This window comes from Pterocles gutturalis, unplaced genomic scaffold (assembly GCF_000699245.1).
Source record: "Pterocles gutturalis isolate BGI_N339 unplaced genomic scaffold, ASM69924v1 scaffold19953, whole genome shotgun sequence".
NCBI lineage: Eukaryota > Metazoa > Chordata > Aves > Pterocliformes > Pteroclidae > Pterocles > Pterocles gutturalis.
Window position 1 is genome coordinate 20,704 of NW_010126078.1, and position 24,458 is coordinate 45,161.

The 24,458-nt window shown below is 35.8% G+C and overlaps 2 protein-coding genes across 2 annotated transcripts in view; one reads left to right on the plus strand and one right to left on the minus strand.

Moving 5' to 3' along the window:
* The window catches only part of NCAPG (non-SMC condensin I complex, subunit G), a gene marked incomplete at its 5' end in the record, with an annotated part of 20,474 nt that extends 20,046 nt beyond the window's left edge, over positions 1 to 428 (plus strand). Inside the window, one exon of the mRNA XM_010078851.1 lies at positions 302 to 428. Within this exon, the coding sequence (XP_010077153.1) occupies positions 302 to 428 (127 nt within the window). The remainder of the gene's footprint in view (positions 1 to 301) is intronic.
* A 5,231-nt stretch (positions 429 to 5,659) lies between these two features.
* On the minus strand, positions 5,660 to 20,167 carry LOC104465698. Its single transcript, XM_010078852.1, has 3 exons — positions 19,356 to 20,167; positions 15,652 to 19,148; positions 5,660 to 5,865 (listed from the first exon to the last, which is right to left on the minus strand). The coding sequence occupies exons 1-3, from the start codon at positions 20,144 to 20,146 to the stop codon at positions 5,660 to 5,662; spliced, it is 4,494 nt and encodes a 1,497-aa protein (XP_010077154.1). The 5' UTR covers positions 20,147 to 20,167.
* Positions 20,168 to 24,458: the final 4,291 nt, after the last annotated feature.

A 24,458-nucleotide genomic window follows, 5' to 3' on the forward strand; every position in this document is an offset into this window, starting at 1 on the left:
AAGTAATCCACTGACTTTAGGGTGACCAGGGTCAATCATTCCTGTTTGCCTACTCAGTGTTTACTTTGATACCACCTAATCTTTTGGGGATTTTGCTTATTTTGCAACTGCTAACACTTGGTTATCTTTACTGATACTGCTATATCACTTGGAAAACATTAATATATTATTCTCAAAAAATAAAAAGTTTGTAAGTAATAAGTACTTTTGCTCTTTAAGACCAAGTTTCAAGTTTGTTAATACAAAAACTCTTCAGTTCGCTTAGTCTTTTTGGCCTTACTTTAAATATTTTACATTTCAGTGGTGATGAAATTCCAGAATCAGTCCCAATGTCAAGTTCAAGGCCTTCAAGACGAGCAAAAACAGTGGCACTTGAAAAAACAAGAATGAATCTTTCAAGAATTTTGAATAGGGAAGCAGAGCAATGAAGACAAAAGGAGAGATAGCATCCTTTGCTAATGCTGGTAGTTAACATCAGACTTGAAAAATAACATTTCTTTTACTGTTAAGTCATATTTAACTCTTTTTATATTTCAATCCTTTATAATTCCAGATTTTTCTAGGAACTCTAATTTTTTTTAATTAGGCGATTTTCATTATTTTCTTGATACAAAGTCCATCATTCATGTAATAAAAACATATTAAAATATTACCTGAACAAAACTTGGGTTTTGGTTTGGGTTTGTTTTTTCTTTTCACTTTATAGAGAAGAATGCTTTTTATCTGCAAATAAAAATTGCTGTTGGTGGTAAGTACTTAATAGTTAAAACTGTTTTGATATTTAATGTTATTCAGAGAGAATGTTTGACCTGGAGTGGTTGCTTCTGATGGCAGCAATTTTGAATGTACCTACCTTTAATGAACCTACTTTCCTCATTTATTAGCCTGTACATCTGCTGACCAGGTTTTATTGTTGATGTTAATGTAAAAAAGAATTAATCTTAATTCTGAATTCTGCTTCCTGCAGGTATGTGTCCACTTGGTTTTAAATAATGTCAAAATGGCAAAACTGAGTTACCGATTTTATAAACCTAAGCCTCGAAGGGTGCTACTGATCTTGACCTTGTTATATAAAATTGGTAATGTGCTTTTAGAAAAGCATAAAAATATTTGTGGTACAAAATAAGATCCAATAAGGAAATTAATACTTCAGTAGAGAAAGGGAAAAAAATGAAATACTTCATAAGATCTGTGTACTGTGTTTTTAAAGTGGTGTGCAACTGTGATTTCTTTGTAGCTTTTAAGTTCACAAACCTTTTTCTAATGACATACCTAGGAATAGTCAGGACTTTTATAGAGACAATAGAAGATAGCAGATTTACTCTGGAAATGCTTTTTTTTTTATTTGGAAACAAAAAATCTGTCTTTGTTACAATAATAGATCATTTCCAAGACAGTTGGAGAAAACTCATGTTGATTGCTTCACATGCGCATCTCAACTACTGATGCCAAATGTAGCTTTCTGAGGAACTTGCATTTAAAATAGGTAAATATACTGTAAATGATCTTTGATAATTCTCAGAAATGGCTTAGGGACACAAGTGAAAAGTTGTGTTCCCAAAGGGTAATGGCCAAACTATTACGCTATTTTCAAGCTTGCATATAGAAAACTGACAGGATTGAATTGCTTTTCCTCCCTTTCAGTTTTTGTTGGAAACTGGTCAAACCACAAAGTGCCATGACACACTTTTCTGCTGATATTTGCTATTCAGAAGCTTATGTAACTGTGATTAATTATTTTTATTCATCATTTTGAACAGAATTTTTGAAGTCCTGAGCTCCCTCTTTTGATAATCCTTTTCTTCAAATCCCCAGCTTGTGTTTTAGTGAGTTTGCGTATGTGCAACCACTTGAGATCAGAGACAGTGTCTGTCCCTGTGAAAGCTGCCTGAACATAGTTCAAAAGGGTGAAGTATGTATTTCAGTTTTTCTCAGCTGATTGTCAATCAGAGCTTCCCTTGTGTTTTAAAGTTTAGTTATTTTTTAAAATTTCAGTTACAAATTCTCTCTCGCCCTCGCTCTTGTGAGTGGTTTGCCCTTCTGCTACTAGTACACTTTCAAAAACTGCTGCTAGTCCACTATTATTTTTGGTTAAAAGCAGGAGCAATAATTTCTGAAGGCTTCTCTGGGAATGCCTTCCTGAATAAATTGAAGACCTTCAGTTTTGCTGCCTTGCTGTTCTGTCGTGTCTTGCCACGCATACGGGTTCTGTCTCTGGCATCTCGTAGGATTGCTGTACCAATCTTTTGATCAGGTTTCCCTGAAGTCGCCTCTCAATCAGTGTATGCTTCTGCTGTGGATATGGCTTCACTGGTGTGTATTAATGGACAGCATATTACATATTAATATTAAAAGACAGACACTGACAAACCGGAGTGAGTTCAGTGGAGGCCCCCAAGCTGGTCAGGGGGCTGGACTGATTACCCTGTGGGGCGAGGCTGAGGGAGCTGGGCTTATTCAGCCTGTGGGTGTTGGGAAGAGCCCCAGTTACCCACAAGGACTCTGTGGAGGAACCAGGCTCTTTGTTGCATATTATCACAGAATGGTTTGGGTTGGAAAGGACCTTAAAGATTATTGAGTTCCAACCCCCCTGCCGCAGGCAGGGACACCTCCCACTAGGCTAGGTGATGGGAGGACAAAAAACAGTGGGTGTAACTTGAAATTCAGACTGGAATATAAGCAGAAAAGGGCAGTGGAACAAGTTGAGAACAGTTGGAAAGAGTTGCCCAGAGAGGCTGTGCAGGCTCTGTCCTAGGAGGTTTTTAAGCCCTGACTAGCTAAAGACCTTAACAACCAGCTCTGAGCAGGATGTACAACTACAGACCTCCTGAGGTCCTTCTATGCCTGAATTACCCTGTGATCCTCTTTCAGGCTAGAAACTTGAGCAGCAACTGGCACATAATTTCCAGCCCCTCTGGGCTCTTGCCTTGCCCTGCTCCCTGTCAAGAGAAGGGTTGTCTGTGCAGTAGGAAATTTGGTATGCTCTTGCAAAATTACTTCATCTTTTGAGGAGGGATGGCTGCTTAATTGCAGTGTAGGGTGATCAGATGTGTGTTGTATTTTTCAAAGCTGATTATGAGCAGTGATCAGGGTTTAAATGTATGCAGCTGACTTTCTGAGCAAGTTGCATATGGGAGCAGTAGAGTACATCCAAAGGTGATAAGGAGCCAAGTCTGGAAGTATCTTACACCTTCAGTGAAAAAATCGTGACTTAGTATGCATAACTCTTTCTAGCTAAAATAATGTTGCTCATTTTTGTTTACTTTAATTCTATGGGTTGAAAGTACATAACTTCCTGGCTGTTTAAGGCTGTCAAATGTGAGCCAAACTAGACCTGGACTTGATTCCTTATTAAATAATGATAAAATAGCAGTGGTTATCTGTTGACAAACTTAAAGTCATCCCATGTGTATTCTTACACTAATTTTTGTTTCTTAAAACCACTTTTGTGATTGTTTTTGTTTGCTTGCCTAATCAGTCTCTTTAGACTACAAACTAAAATACTTTCTCTTGATAATCTCCTATGGCTGGTCGCTATCTCAAGATGAAGGGTGAGTGCTGCACCAAGAACGCTTATTTTGTCCGACTTAAGTGGTTAGTGAGCTGTGGTTATGCCTGTATCTGACTCCTACCTGAAACCTTATGAACTCATCAGCCAACTGAAATTCAATATGGAAGGGATCATAATCATTAGAAGTTAACAAAAACAGCTGCTTGGAGGTGAGATGTGTCCGTAACAGAAAGGTTCTGGTATTCGCTCGGTCTTTGAAATTAAGAAAATCCATGTGGCATCTTCTCCTTCAGGCACATGACCAAGATACCAGCTGCATTAGTTCCACTGCTTGTAAGACTTTTTTAATGTTCCTCTTTGGATAGCCCTGGCTCCTTACTGTTCCATGTGCTTTGGTGGGGCTCCACTGAAGTCAACTTCAGTGCCTCTCCCCAGGGAGTTTAATTCTCTTTTTGGCTTTCTTGCCCCACAGAATCCAAGTGCATTAAACAGCTGAGATACATAAAGACCCTCTAGACAGTGTCGCATGATGATGAATGTTCATTGTTTTAATCATGTTCTGCACTGTCCAACACTTCAGTGACTCAGTACCCTTGTGGGATCTTGTAAGACTTACCAGAATTCACAGCAATCTTTTTATTTCTGTTACTGGATTGCACCTGCAAAGCAACAAACTTCTGTAAAGAAGAATTGCATCTTCGCTTTGTTAAGTAAGATGGTAATTTTAAGTCAATCCTTAAAACCTTTGTTTTATAAAATACAGTGTCTTCCAAAGAAATTCCCTTGTGGAAAATTAGTTCTTGGTAAGTAAAGGACAGACAACTTGTTAAAAAGTTGAATTAAGAAAACTCTACTCTAGCTATTGAATGTATGACTCCAGAAAAGAGAAATACAGCATATGGTTTTATTCTAACACTTTTGTTATAGCTCTATTAATAATAAAGTTTTGATGAATCAAGTACATGAACCTTGCTAAAGCTGATCTAAGCATGGAATGTCTACAATGTAGTCAGCTACAACCATTTACTACTTCTTTGAGTAGAGTTTAAAATTTTGATGTTTACATTGAATTTCCAAAGTACACAGGGAAAAAAAAGAAATAGGAAGAGCATTTACATCCATTTTAATTGGTGGCAGGCATAAATTCAAAAAAACAAAAGGGGAAGAAAGACCATTTAGCAGAAACCTCAAAAAGTGCAGATACAAATTTTCTTGAATGACAATCTTTCGAGAGATTCTCCTGCAGGCTTGGCCTTTCTTTTAGACATTACGCTCATTAAACACTGTCACACAGAAGTTCTCAAGATATATGAAGATGAAAGCATACTGCAGAAACAAACTGGTTGTTCGATACATTTCAATCTGTTTGAGAAGGAGATCTCCTCAAATCTTTTCTTTTTACTGCTTTGCTTCGAGGTAGTTGGTCTCCACCTGTTGCAGATTAATTTGAATTGTTATTACCATAAATCATTACATAGTGACCTATGCCACAAATTACATAATATATTAATTTTCGTGCAAAAAATAAAACTGGGAAATAATAATTAAAGAACATAGAAAAATCACAATACTATTAAAGGGGAACATCTGATTCTGATATAAATTTGTACTGCAAGAATTTCATGATGGTCAGATGTGAAATTTTATATTTTAAAAAAGAAAAAGTACATCAAAATGAATAATGCTAGTATTAATATAAAGCCAAATCACACAAGATCATTTCAAGATCAATGTAATAAATGCTTATTATTCAGCAGAAAAAAAATCAGGAACAATGTACAAAATAATAGTGCAAGAACAGCTGCAATCTATTTGTTCTCATCAGTTTTGAGATTTTGGTTAAAAACTTTACAGCTGGCGAGAGATGCTGCTGAAAAACTCAGATTCCACTCAGTGGGCTGATTAAGGCACATCTTTATCGACTTCAAATGTTCATTTTCTGTGTTCATGTCTATTGAATTCTGCGGCTCCGAGACTTTCAGTTGTAGTGTGCTGGGAGAAAAGAAGTGGGGATGGGAGAGGGGAAAAAAATGAGAAAAAGTTTAGTACACTTTCCTCTTCCCCTGCAAACAAGCAAACTGACAAGAGGCAAGATGAGGTGGTGGCAGATTGCGTATACCGTGGGCATTTTCATGTTGCTTTACTGCACTATGTCCCAGAAACACGGAGATCAGAACCTGACTGTGCTGCGCTCTCCGTTTTGTAAAGCTGGATCAGGCTGGTTCGTGCTGAAATAGCTGAGGTTCTGTCAATTCGCAGAGCCTGTCCTAGGACCGACTCCTGCTCGTGCTGTTCCTTTGCACAGGCAGAGGTGTGTTCTGCAGGCTGGCCTTTCTTAAATTCTGTCCAGCTGACTAGAGCAAAAACAGAGCAGGAACTGGGCAAGAATTTGGGGTTGGGTTTTTTGTTGACATTGTTAATTTAGTACAGCCATGAAAGGACTAATATATAGACAGTTTTTATTTTGTTTCAAATTTAGGAAAATAAGTAATACCCGAAGGGAAAGAAATCCAGCCCTTTCTGAGGATCACTAAGCAGACTAGGGCATAAGTGTAGATTGAATCATACTCTTGTTGCCAATAGTTTGGTGTGGAAGGGATCTTTAAAGGTCATGAAGTCCAACCCCCCTGCAAAGAGCAGGGACATCTTCAACTAGATCAGGTTGCTCAGAGCTCTGTCCAGCCTGACCTTGAATGTTTCCAGGGTTGGGACATCTACCACCTCTTCAGGCAACCTGTTCCAGTGTTTCCACCACCCTCATCATGAAGAATTTCTTCCTTAATATAGAAAGCACTGTAATTGTGCACACTCAGAAGACAAGAAGGTAAAGTTTGGAAATCCTAATTTCAAACTTCTTTATTCCTACTATTTTTTTTTCCTGCCTACCTCCTGCAGTGATCTGTGCCCTATGTGCAATTCATTGTTTCTCACTGACCTTTTCAAAGATTTCAAGAACTGCAAGAATGACACAAAGCTGGAAATATTTCTAATTACTGAAATACTAAAAATATAGTTCTGTGTATTTTAATTAAGTGTAGGAGGTAATGATCATTCTATAAACTACCCACACACCATTTCTCCTATCAAAGAGATGTTCAAGCAGCAACAATATCTCTTAATGGCTCTTGCTTCATTTCAGGAAACCAGATCATCACAGGACTTAGGTGCAAATTATCAAGGATTGAATCAGCTGATGTACAGTGTTCACAAGGGTGAACAGGCTTGCTGAAGCCATTCAGTAATTATAAGACTATAACCTGAAACATACTAGCTTGTGTTACTCAAATACTATTGACTGACTTTGATTACACTTTTTCCTATGTCAGGGCAAGAGGGAAAGACAGCTTGTGTCACAGCTGAAGTGTCAATTCATTATTTTTCACAGATCATCCCAAACACAGTTTTCATTCTTTTTATGCAAGCTTTCTAGAAGGCTGTGTGCCTTTCTAACATGACCGTGGAACAGGCATTTCTAATTTGCTAAGCCTAGTTCCTAACCCTCTGTAACTGGAGTACTGCTCCCATACCCTGTGTTTCCTTGTGTCCTTATTCTTCTGCCTCTTTTGTCTTGTTGCCTTTTGCCCTTTTCTTTCTTTTCTGGTTTGCACACGCTCTTGTTACTCTGATCTTCTCCTTCCCATAGGAAACACAGAGTGCAAACATAGGTGACAGAGAAGACTTTAGTCAGCAAGGTTATTGTCTTGAATTTACAACTTCTTCAGACTTGAACCTTTGCTCTCACTTTCTGTGACGAAAGTCAAAGTCTTTTGTTATGACCATAATCATATAAGAGTATATATGAGATGGTGCTAGGGCTGACTTCTGAAGTCTTGCAGCTTTCCTCACACTTTCTGATTATGTGCTTTCCAGGCAAGGCCAGGTAGCAAAACTTAAGCTCTTAACAGAAATAATCAACAGCTAAATGAAGGAAAATGGCTGAAATGTTGTTTTGTTTTGGGGTTTGTTGTCATTTTTTGTTTTGTTTTGGTGGACTGTTTTTGGGGGGTGGTTTGTGGTTGTTGTTATCTGAAAGAAACATGAATGCCTTAGGAATCAAGAACTTGCAAACTATGAAGTAGCATATACCTGCAAAGTACTTTAAAGAACATCTCTACTGTCTTTAAAGCAGTAGATACATAAAACTTCTTTAATGCTGGGCAAGTGTCAAACAGAAAAAGCTAAAGGTTCAGGCTTCTCAACTAATTTGGCATGTTACTTCTGTATTTAAACTAGGAATTGTATTAAGTGGGTATGGCCCATTTTCCAAACACCACTGCTAGCAGTAACAGAATGTATACTAGGATTTGGTGTAGTCAGCATAATTCCTTCCCATTTGCTTGGACTGCAAAACAAAATGCAGAGTGCTGTAACACTACCAAACATCACTTTCTGAATAGTTGACTAAAATGGGTTTCCTCTCCAAGAGATCATCCTACTCCTTATCTTTTAGTTTTTATACAGGTTTCTGCACAAAGTATAAAAAAGGCAGGACTGAATTTGCAAAACTAGAAGTGAAGTATATGCTGGTAGTTGTCATGCAGCAATTTACCTCTTACAAAAGAACTCCAGGAAACTTGAGAGTTTAAGCATTTTAAGAGAATGCATAAAAACAGGAACAGAAAAATGTTAATGTCTTTTTTTCAGTTCCCCAGTATGAGTAACATCAATGTAAAAATCTCAACTATTTTAGGAAAATTTATCTTGGTGAAAATAAAGTGGAAAGTAATATAGTTAGAGATCTGCATTAACATATTCGTTAACCAAGAAGAACCTAGTCTTTCATCTTGCTCTTCATTCTTTTACCTGTAGTGATTTATTTTCTAGCTGTTGATGTAACAAGGTATGAAAATGGTGTATTTAAATAGTATTTTTAAAGCGGAGGATGTAATTAAGGAGTAAAATTAAACAGAAGCAGGCAAAGCCATCAATAGATTCTACTCTAAATTTTATTCCGCTCTGCTTATGAAAGGTGCACAGTGCATTAAGCATTTCTGGCAAAAGAAAGAGATGTTTCACACAGCAACCCTCCTGTCAGGAAGAACTGCAGATTACAGACTGATGCTACCAGAAGCCATGAAGCCTGTTTCAGTAGAGCTTGGAATTAGGTTGTAGAGTATCTACTACTCTACATCCTCCTGGAGTTCTCCACTACCGGTGCTTGCACCTGTAAGAGGATGGAGGTCCTTTTAACTTCCTAGACAACAGGCATTTACTGATCTTACATAATGGTCTCTAAAAAAGTTAGAATTTCCAATTCTGAAGCCATCTGTTTACTATTCCAGCAATTACCATCTGTTTTGTTTTTATTCACTTGGGATTGACTCAGTCAATCAGTTTCCATGCATGTGCTCTGTGGAAGTTGGCTACAGGTGCTTCTGCAACACGAACACGAATTGCAGCCATGGCATATTCAGTTCTGCTTTCACTAGTGAATTCAAAGACAGGCCAACAGTGCTCAAACCCCAGTGAAAAAGAAGAAAACAGTATTTATTTTTTAAAAACATTCTTTGTATGATAAACTAGCGATATTTCTTGAAAATTCAGATGCTATTCTTCATCTTTAATTACATTACCTTCTGCCCCCCCCCCCCCGGTCCTCTTAACTACTCTTGAAGTGCTGGTAACATATTTACTGCTTAATTTAAAAGATTTAATATTTCAGAGTGTACAATAACTAAATCCTGATCATTCTTGTCTCTTCTTAGAAGATCAAAATTAAAAAAAAATATGGAAATGAGACTACACCTTTTCTATCTCAAACAATAGCAATTTAAAAAAATACATCTCAGGGTGCGAAGTTGTGTGTTTCTGCAGTCCTTGAGCATACGGCATATCACTGCTCTGTATAAGGAGCACATTCAGCCTTACAAAAAATTTTGACTTCTCTGGGAGTCAGCATACGTGAACTAGTGGAAAAGGGGCCAGGTACTGCACAGAGCAGTGAGGATGTGGACACACTAAGGTCACGTACAGTGACAGGACAGATGGTTTTGCCCATGCAAGCTGAGGATGCCCTCACATGCTGTTGGCTTTCTTTGGATGCTGCTGCACACAAAACCAATGGGTCTAGAAAACAGTCAGCAATAACCCCTAGATATATTGTTTCTTCATTTTCTTCTCATTTATTTTGAAATATAGTCTCTTTTAAATAACTAGGAAGTAAACTTTGTCAATGTCCATAAACTTTCTTTTCTACTCAAGAACACCATAATTGAGACCACAAGGCATGACACTACCTCCATTACCTCTAAGGGTAAAACCATCAAGCTATGATGGAGTGTTGTGTACATGTGAATGCAAAATGCTGCTCTTAAAATCTTGGGCTTCCCATATAAAAAAAATTCCATTCAGATACATCCATCTAATTGGTTGTTGATAATTGTAAAAACATCTGGCTTAATTAGAACCTGAAGGCTGTCACCAGCTTTCAGAAACACTCAGTATGCCAGGGAACACTTAAGATTCAAGGCCATTTCAAAGGGCAGAGAGTCTTTCAATTTTTCATGTTGACTACAGGAAACACCAGAGGAAAAAAGCCTTGTAATAAGAAAATGGTGTCCTTAAAATATGGCAAAAATATTATTTGTATTAAATTAATATCCAGTTACCAAATGAATACAAGGAGGAAGGAACTTAAAAAATGAAATATAGTCTCTAACAGCTACCAAATGTTTACCTACATCTGAAACAAAATTTCTGAGAAGTTCATAAGATTTAGCACCAGTCTGTAATGCCCCGCAAACAAATGTTTAGACTTTCTCCCGAAATACTTCAAAATAATGAAAACATTTCTATTAGTCTCAAATGTTTAAACAATGTCTTCAAGGTACAACTGTGTAATTATAGCAGAACAAAAGGACATCGCTAGCAAAAGGACAAACAGTGAATAAATGTGGCATTATATTTGGCTTGAAAATCTGAAGAAGGTGCTGAATTATCAAAGGATAGACTACAACTCTCTTTTCATTGAGAGAAAAGGGAATTCGGGAAGGAAAATCTACCCGGGAATACACACAAACAACAGCACAGTCATCTCACACCATCGCAAATCTTCCTCTCGATTCTGGAACTATAATCTGCAGTTTTTGAATGTAACTTACTGAAAATTCTAGTAAAAGACACTTTACAAAACTTTGTTGAAAGAAAAAAAACCACCACTAGCTTTAGCATAGAAATGATAGAGGAATGCAAACTAAGGTACCATACATGTGACTTTATGAATTAAAGCCTCGTTCTTGAACAGGAATATTTTCCCATGGCTCAACACCAAAATGTGGAATTACTTCAGTTTAATTATCCTTCTTTGTGATGGCCGGACTCCATACTTTATTTACAAGTTACATCATCACAGGCTGTGCTGACTGACTGCTATCCTTTTCTATCTAACATCAACTGAAGCTTTACTTTAAGGCAGTAAACTCTTAACAGAAGAGTGGATTTTACAAAGGGTATGCACTTGTCATATTTCCAAAAGTGCTTGGTAGGCCTGGAAAAACTATATTCTCTTGTGGAGAAAGGCTTAAGCAGTAAGACAGAAGCCTGTTTATATCTATATAGTATTATCAGTTCCCTGAAGAAAGTTGAGAAATCTAACCATTTCTTCAGGACTGAGGACAGATAAATAGGGAAGTATGAGTTTCCCAATTTTTGATGAAATTGAATTAAAAAAAGATAACAAAACAATACAGAATAAAATGATGGAAAAGCCCACCCCATGTATGTATAAAACTGGATATATAAATCCTACACAAAGGCTTTAATGATCATGACACTCCACTACAGACATTTCCTTGCAGGTGATGGAAATGAAAGACTTCAGAGTTGATTTCTTTGAAAGAAGTCTACTATTCAAAGAAGCAAAAGTAAAAATCCTTAGCCCAGAACCCTCAAAAAACACATGAGGAAGAGCATACTACAAGGCAATATGTAAATGACCACAGTTTAAAACAAAACAGCACCCAAAATTTATACACCTCACACCAGATCACATGATGGGAGAGAAAGACAAGGAAAGGAAAGACTGTATTATTGCATTTGGCATGTGGAATTCCAGAGTGTAAAACAAGATGGAGTATTAGACTGTGGTACTGGAGCTGCTGGTGTTGCACTAAGGGGAATGAGGGAGAGATCATTAAGTTCATTAAATGAGACAAGATTTATTATACATATATAGTGAACTACATATCAAGACTACCTTTCTGCTTTTATACTTATGTATTAAAAATGGCCCACTACTGAGAGTAGTCATTCATTTCAATATTGTTTCTACATTTTCTATTACTTTTGTTTGTTTTATGGCTGTCTGTGAAGAAGTAACTTCTTGTCTGGCAATTACAGTTATGAATATTGCTATCTGCTTACTCTGCAGCACAGGCGAAACTTATTCTGAAGCCAGTTAACTTTCTGATGAAAAGCCTTTGTGAAAAAAAGCTAAGACAGGGCTGTTGAAAAGGATTTCTCAAAATCAACAGATTTGATGACTGTTACACCATGTCTCTTTTGCATTTTACCTAACCTAATATTTTATATTTGTTCCACATTAGGAGTGTGAAATGCACTCCTTCACGAAAGAGAAGGCTGAAGAGACTTGCTAAAATCAATCAGTTTTGTCACTAGATCACTGGTATGAGACTAATGTCTTCCACAGTAGTAGCAAAGCAATTCACATTGTGCAGCCTTATTGCTACTGGATTGCACTACCGTAAGAGAAATAAGCAACAATACTGGAATATTAATGCCATACTCATATAGATGTGTAAAAAGAGTTCAGAAGATTTCCCCTCTCAATTTTAGGAAAACTTACGGTAATGGAAGTCAAGTTCAAGAAAAGTTTTGTCCGTTGTTATCTCAACACACATGTTATTTTATGTGCACAATCAAGAGACCAGTTAAGACTCATAAAAAGACCAAGTTTTTATAGTTAGATTCCTTACTCTTGTAGTGAACTTTGAAACTATTACAAAGATTAGCAAATTCTCATTGTAAGTACTACCATGATCTCATTAATACAGTATTTAAAACCAGCATTCAAATATAATGAAAAATTAAAATTGAAAATACAATAGTTTTTCTTCAAAAACTCCAGACCACTTGAAGAAAAGCCAAATTATAAGGGAAAAAATGAAAAAGTTCCTTTTAGATGAAGAAAATATCCTAGCTTCAAGTCATTGTAACTGATTTTAAAAAGTTTTTCTATGTGAACTGCCACCCTGATACGAAGGGTAAGTAAACAGGTATGTGATGTCATCATAGCATACAGTACTGCCTGCTACTGTAGTAGGTCCACAGCCTCGTTTGCATCTGTGATAAACCCACACCCCCTGAAGCGGATTTTTAAAACACTGTACATTTTAAGTCCTAAAATGGAGTCTTTTATAGTGTCTCCTTTTACTGTTGGATAATAGTTTCTCTAAATTTAGCTTGGCTCTCTTGAAGGCTTTTTGGATCTAGTTTGGCCAATGTGAATGTGGTCTTCAGTGTTGTAAGGAAATGCACTGAACCACTCTCATGAAAAGAAAACATAAATGCTTTCCTAAAAACATGCTTATGTAACTTTCTTTGCCACCACAGACAATAATGTTTCAGTGTTGCTGAAGAAATTAAAATGATCAGAACACAGATTTACAGTAAAAGGGAAGAGCCCCATCAAAGGCATTGTTGAAGCAACAGTGCAGAAGTCAAGTAGTAACAAACAGCACATGGATCAATGTATCTACCATCCACCTTATCTTGAATAAAACAGGAAATATGAAAAAGTGACTAATTCTTTTCTGTTGCTGCAATGAGTACATGGCTAGTTCTAGTTGCTTGATACTACCTTGAGCTGTATGAACTCAATTGTTTTATTCCCACTTGCACATTCTAACAAAAGTTGAGTATCCATGAAAATTCAGTAAGGACATTCTGCCTACCCGCCACAATGCTTCACAATAAAACAGCATCACAACACTTCTCTCTTTCAAGAACACTTGGTAAGACACCAAGATCAGTAAAACTTGAAGTAAAACTTTAAATATTCACCATAAATGTGTATATAAGAACACTTCAAGCATGACAACAGAACAATGGTGTAATTTATGATACCACATCAACAAAAATACAGTCCAAAGAACATGAATGAATAATGATGTTTGCATGTGCATTAAACTTCCAGATGCAGGAATTATGTTTGAAAACACGTGCACGCACAGCTAGAAATCATTCATGTTCCTTCTTTTTAGCCAGTAGCTATACTCTAGACTAAAAATGCTTATATGATTTCCTTGGCTGGTGCAGACAGTACACAATGTTGAATCAACATGCCAAAACAAGACATCTTCTATATCAGACAATTCCCTGATACTGTAACAGTACCCCTAAAAAAGATTTGGGGTTACAAGTTTGGAGAAAAATCCAGAATGGTAATTGTCATTCAACATTTTCTTTATCAATGAATTTTCTGTCATATCCTTTCTAAAGACAATGATTGATATGAGAATCTATGAGTAAAAGGGAAAATAACAAAAATTGTAAATGAAATAATGTAAAATATCAAAATAGTTATCAGATTTCCTAAAGATCCAAAACTAAAGGACGAAAGTAATCAGGTAAATAAAGTTGAGTCCCAATTAAAACTAACATGAGACCACATCACAGTAACAGGTCTTACATTGCCATAGCAAGACAAGGTTTAAAGATAAATATAATTTGAATGCAAACTTTTCTGAATTACAGTCAAAATTATGGATAAAAATATGAGAGAGCTCTTTCTTCATTTGCAAAAAAGAAATACATGTTACCTTTTCCTTTTCTAGTTCTGGCTTTTTAAACAGCAATCTTGTGTCAGAGTTTGAAATTCTTAAAAACAAGGTTTTTTTATGTTGAGTTTGGGCCCAAATCAGTGAATTAAAATACAAAGCAGTCTAAAGAGAAAAAATGCCATACTTTGGAAAAGTGGTGTTACATTGAATGAGCTTAACATGAAGAATTTTATATATCACAGAAAGCACAAAAGAAATAAAGTATACAAGAGCCATAGTATTGTTTATATTACAACTTAAATTAACTCTTCAGTTTATTATCAGGGATAGTTTTCTACAATATAGAATACAAAGGGGGACATAAGATTTTGCTCTGATACTTTGAATAGTTGTGTTTTTTAATTCTGTGGGCAATATAATCAGATTAGCTAATACAATATTGTTTCTACAAATGAATAATTCTGCAGTAACTTAATTCCTATTGCAGAACTATTTTTTTTACTTGGTGAGTATTCGCACCTTAGTTTATTGAAATGAGTTGAGACTTCTGTTTATGGACATCTCTTCACCCACCAGAAGAAATAACTTCACAGATGTACCCTCTTTGTAAGTACTATAATGGCCTTTCTAGGATCACAGTTGAATGATAATGTATTATAAATATCTAGCTTTAAAAATTGATTTAATTTCACACTGGCTTAAAAAGATTGCATGCCAATTCATTTAGCATAGTAACTGTATATTGTACTTATGTAGAATAATTTTGTATTTTAAATTGTTTTGTAAGGATTCAATGCACAAACCCTTTAGAGTCAGCAGATTTCATCTGGCATTGAATTGATACTAAAACGGATCTCTGAATGAATACTTCTCAGAAGTACATAGTACTATTTTTTACTATATAATTATAAAACCACTACAGATTTACAATGGAAATCATTCAATGACATTTTTTAAAAACAGCTATATGTTAATACACTGATTTTCTGCTTCATTTTATAATTTACCCTTTCTCACAATATGAGAAACTACACAGTGGAATGAAATTCTGTTCTTTTTGAAATCAATAACCAGTTGCAACTGACTTCAGGTATGTCAGAACTTGATTTGTCATCTGTCTGAACTACATGAGTTAGCTTTTTCTTTTGACTTGGTGGGTTACAGCCATAATAGAAAGTAACACACCTATTGTAGCTGAAAGATTTTTGTAAAATCTTATATACATTTTATAATTGCACTTTCTGTATTATTCTGATGCTATACAATGTTTGACTTCATGACTTCTCTGAAATTAAAATTAATATCATGCAAAAAAAAAAAAAAATCCAAATGCTTAGTTGTTTGACTTCTCCAATTCTTTAAGATTGCAATTTTAAGGTGAAGGGGGGAACAGGAACTTACCTACTTGGCACTTTGGGTAATAAGTTGCCATTTGTCCACTACTGCATGATTGTCTCTTATGCCTTTTTCTTACATTTGTATCAGTGGTCTCCCATTGAGGACTTTTTCTTTTATTTATTCTGATAAGAACTTCAGAGCTACCAGCAGGATTATCATCATGGTTTATACCACTACTTAATTTTCTGCTGTGAAACTGGTCATCCAGTCTTTCAGTCACATGAGAAGAATTAGATCCTTTAGCTGTTTCCATTTCATTTTCTTGTTTCTTTAATGCACTTTGCTTAGTAGAATGGGACCTTAAAAGAGGATGTGTTTTTTCTTCCAAATAGGCCTGACTGCTTTTACTTTCAACAGCTTCAGGAGAATAAATGATATTATTTAACTTAAATGAGTGGTGCTGATCAATATGGTTGATTTTTCTCAGAAATATTCTACAATCTTTAAAGGTTTTGGCTTTCCACGTATTCTGAAACAGTTTATCTTGGCCTTGTTCTTTTCTAACATTTTGTTGGCAACAAATTGTTCCATTTGTCTCTGCATGTGACTTCAGTATCTTTGCTAAACCGGGATGTGGGTTAAAGTCAGAAGCTCCCATCATCTGTTGAACAAATGCATCTCTGGCTTCATTTTCAGTTGGCAAGAGGCTACTCTGAGATTCTACCAAACTCTGAGAGGGCTGGATTTCTACCGTATTTTTTTCCTGGAGCTTGAGTATTTCATCACTGGTTTCCCCACTTGTGCTTTTAAACAACTGGCTTTGGCAAAAGAACTGCAAATTTTTCTTTTTTGATCTCCAGCCTCCAGGAGCCTGATTATAGAGTTTTTTTGTCTGTCCCCACCTATCACGCTGTAACCTTTTAAATTCATTTCTTTTTAATCTGCCAAACGTGAAATTACTTTTCATGCTTAAGACTGGAGACCTCACCATGTTATGTAGTATTTGTAACTTCCCTGCTGGTTTTGAAGGAGAGGATAGTGCAAACTTTTTAAAGTGCTTTCTGAAAGGACAAGTACTAAGATCAGACTGTTTTGTTTCCATCTTTATCTCTCTAGTACTAACTACTTCTAAAGGATTGCGAGCATTTGCCTTTCTCACTAGAGAAAGAGACTGTGTTTCTGTAGTTTGCATAAACCAGGTGCAGAGTTCATTCATATTACACTTTTTCTGAAAAAGCATTTTTATAGGTGATGTTTCAAATTCTACAAGGCAGGAGTCTAAAGGGTTTGACATTTCAGTATTACAGTCTTGTTCAATGGGATCCCTTTTTTCACATACACATCTATCAAACTCATTTCCCCCCACTCGCAACCAGGTATTAGTTATCTGTTCAAATCTATTATTTAATTCTTCCAACAAAGTGTCACTTGAAGTGGAAGTCGCCCACCACCTGAGAGAGGGATTTGATGAAAAAATGGGATCTGATGATACTTCATTAATGGGCCTGAATTCACCATCCTTAAGATCCTTTTTTGCATTTCCTGAATTTCTCAGTTCTGAGGTATCTTTGGATGCTGTGATATGACTTGACTGCCGATGTTTTTCCTTTCGATCTTTAGCTTTTTTCAAATGGAGTTTGTAAGATTTATGTAGTAAGGCACTTCTACAAGTAAATGCACTAGAAGATGCTAATGAATGTAAAAAATGCAGTGAGGGTTTTCTGTCTCTAGCAGAATGTCTCAATGGAATTTCACGTTTTCTTGACACCGTTGTAATAACATTGTTTGATCCATCCTCTCTAGAATGTTTCTGCATGCTCTTTACTTGACCCATGTTATTGCACAGTTGATTTCTTCTCTCCTGTGGTATATTTTTTTCTAACACATTCTGTTGTTGCAAAGGAGGCAAACAGTTGCTAATACTCACTTTCCTTTCCTGAGGTGAAACTCTACTAACAGTCACTGATATGCCGGAGATTTTTACTTTTGCTGGCCTACCAGGTTTTCGAATGGTGGCTAACGGTTTCTTAATTGGCCGTATAATATTGCTGCAAGGATGTGGGGATGCTAGGTTACTTTTGATAGGTCTGACGTAGTCATAACCAGAGACCTCGTTTTCAGTGGAAGAATTCTGTAAGGCTTTTACTATTTCAGTCAAAGCATTTTCACTTTCTGCATTGTGCCTCGCTTTGCTGTGGTCATTGGCAAAATTCGAATCAATGTGTTGTGTGGGCAGAATGCTGATCACATTTAGGTTACCTTCAGAAACATGTCTCTTGGTTCTTCTTGACCTTCCAAAAACAACTGTCACAGTAATATTTTTGTTGCTGTTAACTCCGTCCATTACTGCTGCATCAGATTTGGTACTTCTACCATCACTGCTAAGCTCAGGTCTACGTTCTGTGCTTTCAGTCACGTCTACTTTTGGTTTTGGAGGCCGTCCAATAGGTCTCTTAACCTGTTTAACAACTTGAGGACCTATTTTCTTTGGTCTACCAGGTTTTCTTTTTAAAACCAATTCACTGGTACTGCTTGATTTATCCACAGTATCATCATTTTGTTTTGAGTCATTTAAGTTAGCTTGACTAACTGGACAAGAGCCTGTAACTGCTTCCACATAAACACAACTTGACTCCTCCTTGGAATCATTTTTATTGTAATCACAGTCCTTGACACAGATTTCATGAGAAAGATCTCCTGTGGCCTGTTTGTCTAACAAAGTGTTTGCGTGCCCCTGAAACAAACAAATATCTGTGCTTCCTTTAGAAGATGCAGCTGCAGATGTCAAAGTATATTTGACTCCTTCACTACTATTAACCTCTGAGACAAACATAAGCTTAATAGGACTAGAGTAGTGTAAGGGAGATGAGATCTCCACAGCTTCAGAAGGTGTATGCAAGTCCCCATTATTGGAATTTGAACTGGATGAATCAAAGGTCAGGGATTTCAAAAGGCCGTCATTAATTTCTTGATCTATAACCATTTCTTGTTTGTTTGCTGTCACACACACAGTTTTGGTTTTACTGCTGCTTGGCACATGTGAATGCGGAAAGAAGCTTTGTCCTGTGCATCCCGTTTCACTCAGAGTGAAAGGTAAGCCTCTTCTAGCAGCTGGGTTCATAACCTGTTCATAAGCATTATCTTTTAATTTTTGGCTTACTTTGTAACTATCCAGCAATGAGTTGTTAGTCTTTCTGGCTAAGTTCATTCTATCTTCTAGACGCTCTACAACAACTTGCAGATTTGTATCTCTCACAATTTTCTTTATGTCAATGCACCTTTCAGAACGAATATCTTTCTTTATTTTCATTTTTTCCAGAATTTCTAAAGGCTTTTTTGCATTGGATGATTTTCTAAACACAATATTGTTTGTTACATACACAGAGTACCATCCAGGAGGCACAATGTTACGTCTAGTTCTGCCCAAGATTCCATTACTGTCATCCTTTAGAAGAATCTGATCAGTGCCTTTTGAGGTTGCGCAATCTCCTTGTGCTTTTGTGAGTTCCGCCTGGCTGGCTGCAATAGCACTATTTTCTGAAAGAACTAGAAAACCGGAGCTGGTTTGAAAATTATTAAGAGGTAGTTTGAAAGACTCTGTCTGGTGTACTGGAAAGCACATTGGTTTGGTTTGGCAATTAATGCATGGATTACTTTCAAGATGTTGCAAAGCCTCATCTTCTACCACAGTAAAACTGTGTCTTTTATTTGGATATATTTTATCAATTTTTTTGGTAGATTTCTTTGCATTTCTCTCAGAAATTGACTTTTTTCTTACAAGAGTTTCATCAAGGCTTGCAAGCTCCCTCTTGATTTGCAAAGACTGTCTTCGAATGAATGGTGAATCAGGAGAATTATACATTGCAAATAAAGTTTCCTGACGTTTGCGAAATCTTGTTTGGATAATTTTATTTTCCATTTGTTTATCATGTTGGTGAAGTAACTCCATAAAGCTGTAATCACTTGCCTTAGCATTATGCAAAAGAGAGGTTATGAAGTCTCCTAATTTGACATCATTTTCTGGTGCCCTATCACTGCTAGAAAGTTTTACACTTGTTGCTATATCTGTAGTGTCTATTGATTTTAACTTTTCATTAATACGATCCATTAAATCTTGAAAAATGGCAGAATGTTCACCTTTCTCAGCCTTCTCAGAATTTATATAATAATTGTTGCTTTCTTGGTCTGTTGATAGCAATGTTCCATCTGAATATTCAGTCTCTTTTCCTCTGCATGTTTTACCTTCATATTCAAAATCTCCTTTACCTCCTTCAGCTGGCAAGAGGGATGGAGGCTGGTTGATGGATATTTCAAGCTTGTTATTGTCTAAAGTTGGAAAATCTGTAACTGATCCTTCCGATGATTCGAATTCTTTACTCTGTACAGGTGACAGTGGAGGCGGTGATGGGCTGCGAGATCTATTTACATTTTTAATGCTGTTCAAGAGATCACAATCCTTAGCTGAATACGTACACGTTGCTGCTTTCACAGAATGCCTGTTATAATTTTGCAATTGTTCAGCACAATACTTATGAGAACTACATGCTTTGTTCACCATTGTCTTAATACAGCCAATCGCTACAGCTTGGCACGACAAAGAATGGAAATCTTTAACACAAACAGACAGAGGTGGTAAACAAGTGTTTGGTCTTTGATTTTGTAAACAGCACCTTTTTGTCAGCATATGTCCATTGCAATTGCAAAATGAAACTTGAGCATCCTCTTCAGTAAGGGAACTGGGAGTTTCAGAGTGGACCAAATGTGTTTGCTTGCAACTGCAAACTATAGGAACATTTTCATCTTGTATTAAAAATTTTAACATAGACAAAGTCTGTTGCCAGTGATATGAACAAAAAGATTCCAAAACTTTGTTTAATGTTGATTTTCCTTTTTCCAAATTAGCTGTTTCCTCTGATTTTGCATCAGCTGTTGAGCTTGAACTGAAAATGAAAACAAATCAAAACAAAATATAAATTACAGTAAAACACCATATCTAATGTTTGTTATAATGGTTAAACTCAAGCCTAAAAACCTTAAGTTTGCAAAACAGTTCTGTTCTATTTGCACTATTCAATCATACTTGCAAGTGTCACTAGCAATGATGTGCATCTTATCTATAGCAGTGACAGTCTTACCATAAGAAAAATGATCAGAAAGAAATTAAGGGAACAAAAAGAATAGTCTGAAACATAGCTTCTCTTATCTAAATGTAATTACAATAATGTTAACTTTCTGATACTTCAAATTACCTTAATCATTAATGAAGGAAAACCTCGCTATGAACCTGGGGTGCTTCACAAACTGAGGCACAGAGAGGGTAAATGACTTGCCTAAGGTCACAATCAAAGGGTGTAGCAGAGGCAAGAACGGATCCATCTCTCCTGTATCCCGCCCTAAGATATTAATATACCAAAGTGTACTGAATGCCCTTCAGGACACTCTTTAAAGATCCTTCTAGAGACATTTTTATTTATATATTTAAAGAACACTTAGTAGGCTAACAGAAAATGGGAAAAATAGCCACTTTCTACTGTTACTGTTCCTTGCCTTCCAGTTTCCCTTTGAGTTTTAAATAAATTGCAGAGGTGTATCACAGGCTCTTCATTGCAATATAGTACACACACATACACACACACACCTGCGCACACACACATGCATTCCTTCATTAAACAGAAACAGAAATAATCACCACTGGAATATATAACTTCTGTGACAAAGGTTAACATCCTTTAAATCTCACATAAAGGGTAGGCCTATATCTAAGTAAGGCTTCTGAGCAGTTGTTCTCAAAGATATTAACCCAAAATAAAATCACTTATAAGATACTACCTTAACTATTTAATTAATTTCTTATAAATTATTAAAACTAATGCCACTACTTACCTAATCAACCATTTATATTGAAAAATCTGAAAATTTTCCATGATAGACATTAATACAGATATTTCTTCAACTAAATGTAAAATCCTTATGCTGGATAGCAACTACCAACAGATAGTTAATACCTAATTGAAATGTTTTACTGAAACCAATTGCACGAGCAGAAAATGTTAGAAGAATTCTGTTTTAGAAAAGTATGTATTGTTTAAACATATCACCAAACTCTGAACATGACACTAACTTTTTGCCCTATTATTATCTCCTGTAATTTTTTGCATTTAAGCTTGTACTTTGGAAAACTTTCATTTTGATTTGGTTTACAACTGTATTGAACAAGGAACAAACTTATTTAAAATTTAATGTGCTGTAGTTATATAAAGTTACCTAATCATTAATTAGCTCATACTCAATGTTATTAGCATTAATAATAAATTTAAGCTTCATGTTTCTTCCTGGAAGTTATACATACAAATTTGTATTTTTAGTGTCTCACACAGATTTTAAAGTTTAGAAAGCCAACTATGCTTAATAGTTCTCCATATTTTTTATTCTCCTGTAATATTTAGCGTGAAACATTATATATTAAAAATCAAGCATCTAGATGACACTAACTCATAAAAACATAAGATAATTGAGATGCTACTAGTTGAAATTGCGATTATGTTTAACTGAAATAACTGAAGTCTTGAAAAAAAACACTTTGTATTTGCAGTCTGAAGTAAAAATAGTATTATTCAAGGGCATGTTATCTGTTGGGATTTGACTGTTTTTGAAATGCCACTATACTGAGAAGAGTCTGGGTATTACTCAGTCCAACTAACTCAGAAGTCATGAGGTGTTGAAACGTTCACTACACTTGTGAAAACAAAACTTATTCTAGTAATACAATTATGGACAAAACCCAATTGCCATCCCCACCACCATAACTTTAATTAATGTTTTGAAAGGGCAGATAGAAAAAAAAAAATGAACACAGCACTAGGTCTTCAATATTTCATTTGTAAATCACAGTAAATTTGTCAAGTACTAATTTGCTGAAAAGACAGCTATAGTATAGTCTTGTTAGACTGAATCTCTAGACAGATATCCTTCTGCCTGTCTAGAATTGCAAGGTATGTCTAACAGAGTTTTGTTAGAGAGCTTTAGAGGACCTGTATCCATAACTGCTATTTAAAATATGCTCACTGGTGGAAGAAACTTCCAGAGCCCTAAAACCTTCTCAAAGTCAGCAACCGAAATTTCCAAAGGCCTCAAAGCTGCTTTAAATTTGCTATGTAGAGATCAACCTATTGTATAAAGTAATATCCTGGTTACCACAGACATACTGGACATTTTTCTAATATGATTTCTTTCCTGGTTATCTACCCTTGTGTAACATCTATAATGTGCTTTCCCCTTAGCGTGTGTTAGTTGCTAAAGCTGACAGACAACTTCATCTATTCTATTGCAATAGTACCACATTTCAAATGAACTTCCAAGTTTGTGAAAACACATCAACTCCTTACTTGGTAGCCATTTGGGAATAGAGCTTACTACACAAACTAATTAAAGCATTAAAGCAACACATTTTCTTTAAAATGTCTTTTTGTAGAGATGTCCATACATTTAAACAAACTAATTTTTAGTATATTTTCAATACAATGATGGAATTATATTTCAGTTTCCTGTAATTCCTTCCTATAGCCCTTAAAATTTGTGTTGTCACACAGTAGTTTAGACTATCCTCAAGATAAAAGGCTTAATAATTTCATGGAAGGAAGAGCCTTCTATCACCTTCACAATTGCATACTACCTTCACAGAACAGTCTTACACTTCCTACAAATCACACACAAAAAGATGGCTAGAGAGTGGGCAGGAAATGGAGGGGTTGAGAGGTGAGAGGATCAATTCGCACTGTTCCCCCTGTATCTTTTGTGCACGGTATCTCTGAAGACAAAAGTTAAGCAGGGAACGACATTATTCCCCTGCTGGAGGGCAGGTGCAGTTAATACCATGGAGTGGGGATTGACTGGAGTCCAAAACTGGCACAAAGGCAACGATGTGATAAGGTTAAGCTCTAGCTTTCCAGTGTATTTTATGTATAAAAAAGTAAATGTTTGCCTCCTTCACAAATCCAAAAAACTATCAGGAGAAAATCAGAGGACTCCCAAAAGATTTACTTCCCTAGCGTTCTATCCTCTGTCATCTCAGCCACAGACAAGATAGATGAAGCTAGCAACTTCATTGCAGATTGGGAACAGGAACAAAACTGGGAACACAACATACTTTCAAGTACTCATACGAACAGCATAGAACTATTAATGAAATATAATTTTGTCCTATAGAAATGTTTGTTTTCTGAGTTTACGAAGTAAATAAATCCTTCAAAAAAGCTATATATTATCAATAATATAGAATAGATAATTTTAGCTGCAAACTAAAGGACGTAAATGTTATAAAATTAGTTTTCTGAATTCCTTCTCATTTATGAATAAAGCATAAATTCTGAGAAACCATCTTTCCTTAAAGCTACTATTTCTTACACATAAAATTCTCATAATAAATTAATCATTACGTGCTGAATTTGTACAGTTCTTGATCTTATGCCACTGCTAATAAACTTGTGCCTCAGGAGTAATTCAAATGAGTCAGTGTACAGGTTTTTGTTTCTTTCTTTTTTTTTTTTTTACTGAATAAGCAAATCAATCACACATCAGTGTTGTAAATTTATGTGCAAAAGCATTGAAGTGCTTTACTACAAATTACAACGTAGAAACACGTTAACTAAACAATTAAATTCATACAATCAGATTTAGGAATATAACAACACAAAGAAGAAACAGAATTACAGTACATTTACAACACAAGACAAATACATGGAATTCATTAGAAAATATTGTAATAAATAATTCATGAATTATAGTGCAATTGATTTATGCATAAATATAACTAATTGCCTAAAAATCAGTTGTTAACAAAAATCTGTCAAAAATCAAGGCAGCCACAGAGT

Excerpts from the sequence above, each read along its gene's own strand:
- LOC104465698 (XM_010078852.1), bottom strand. The coding sequence starts at position 20,146 with ATGGTGAACAAAGCATGTAGTTCTCATAAGTATTGTGCTGAACAATTG. Across the intron at positions 19,149-19,355 it reads GAAACTCTTGTAAGAAAAAA|CTCCGGTTTTCTAGTTCTTT; the intron begins GTCAATTTCTGA and ends TTTTCAAACCAG. Across the intron at positions 5,866-15,651 it reads TTACCCAAAGTGCCAAGTAG|TCAGCTGGACAGAATTTAAG; the intron begins GTAAGTTCCTGT and ends TTTTTGCTCTAG.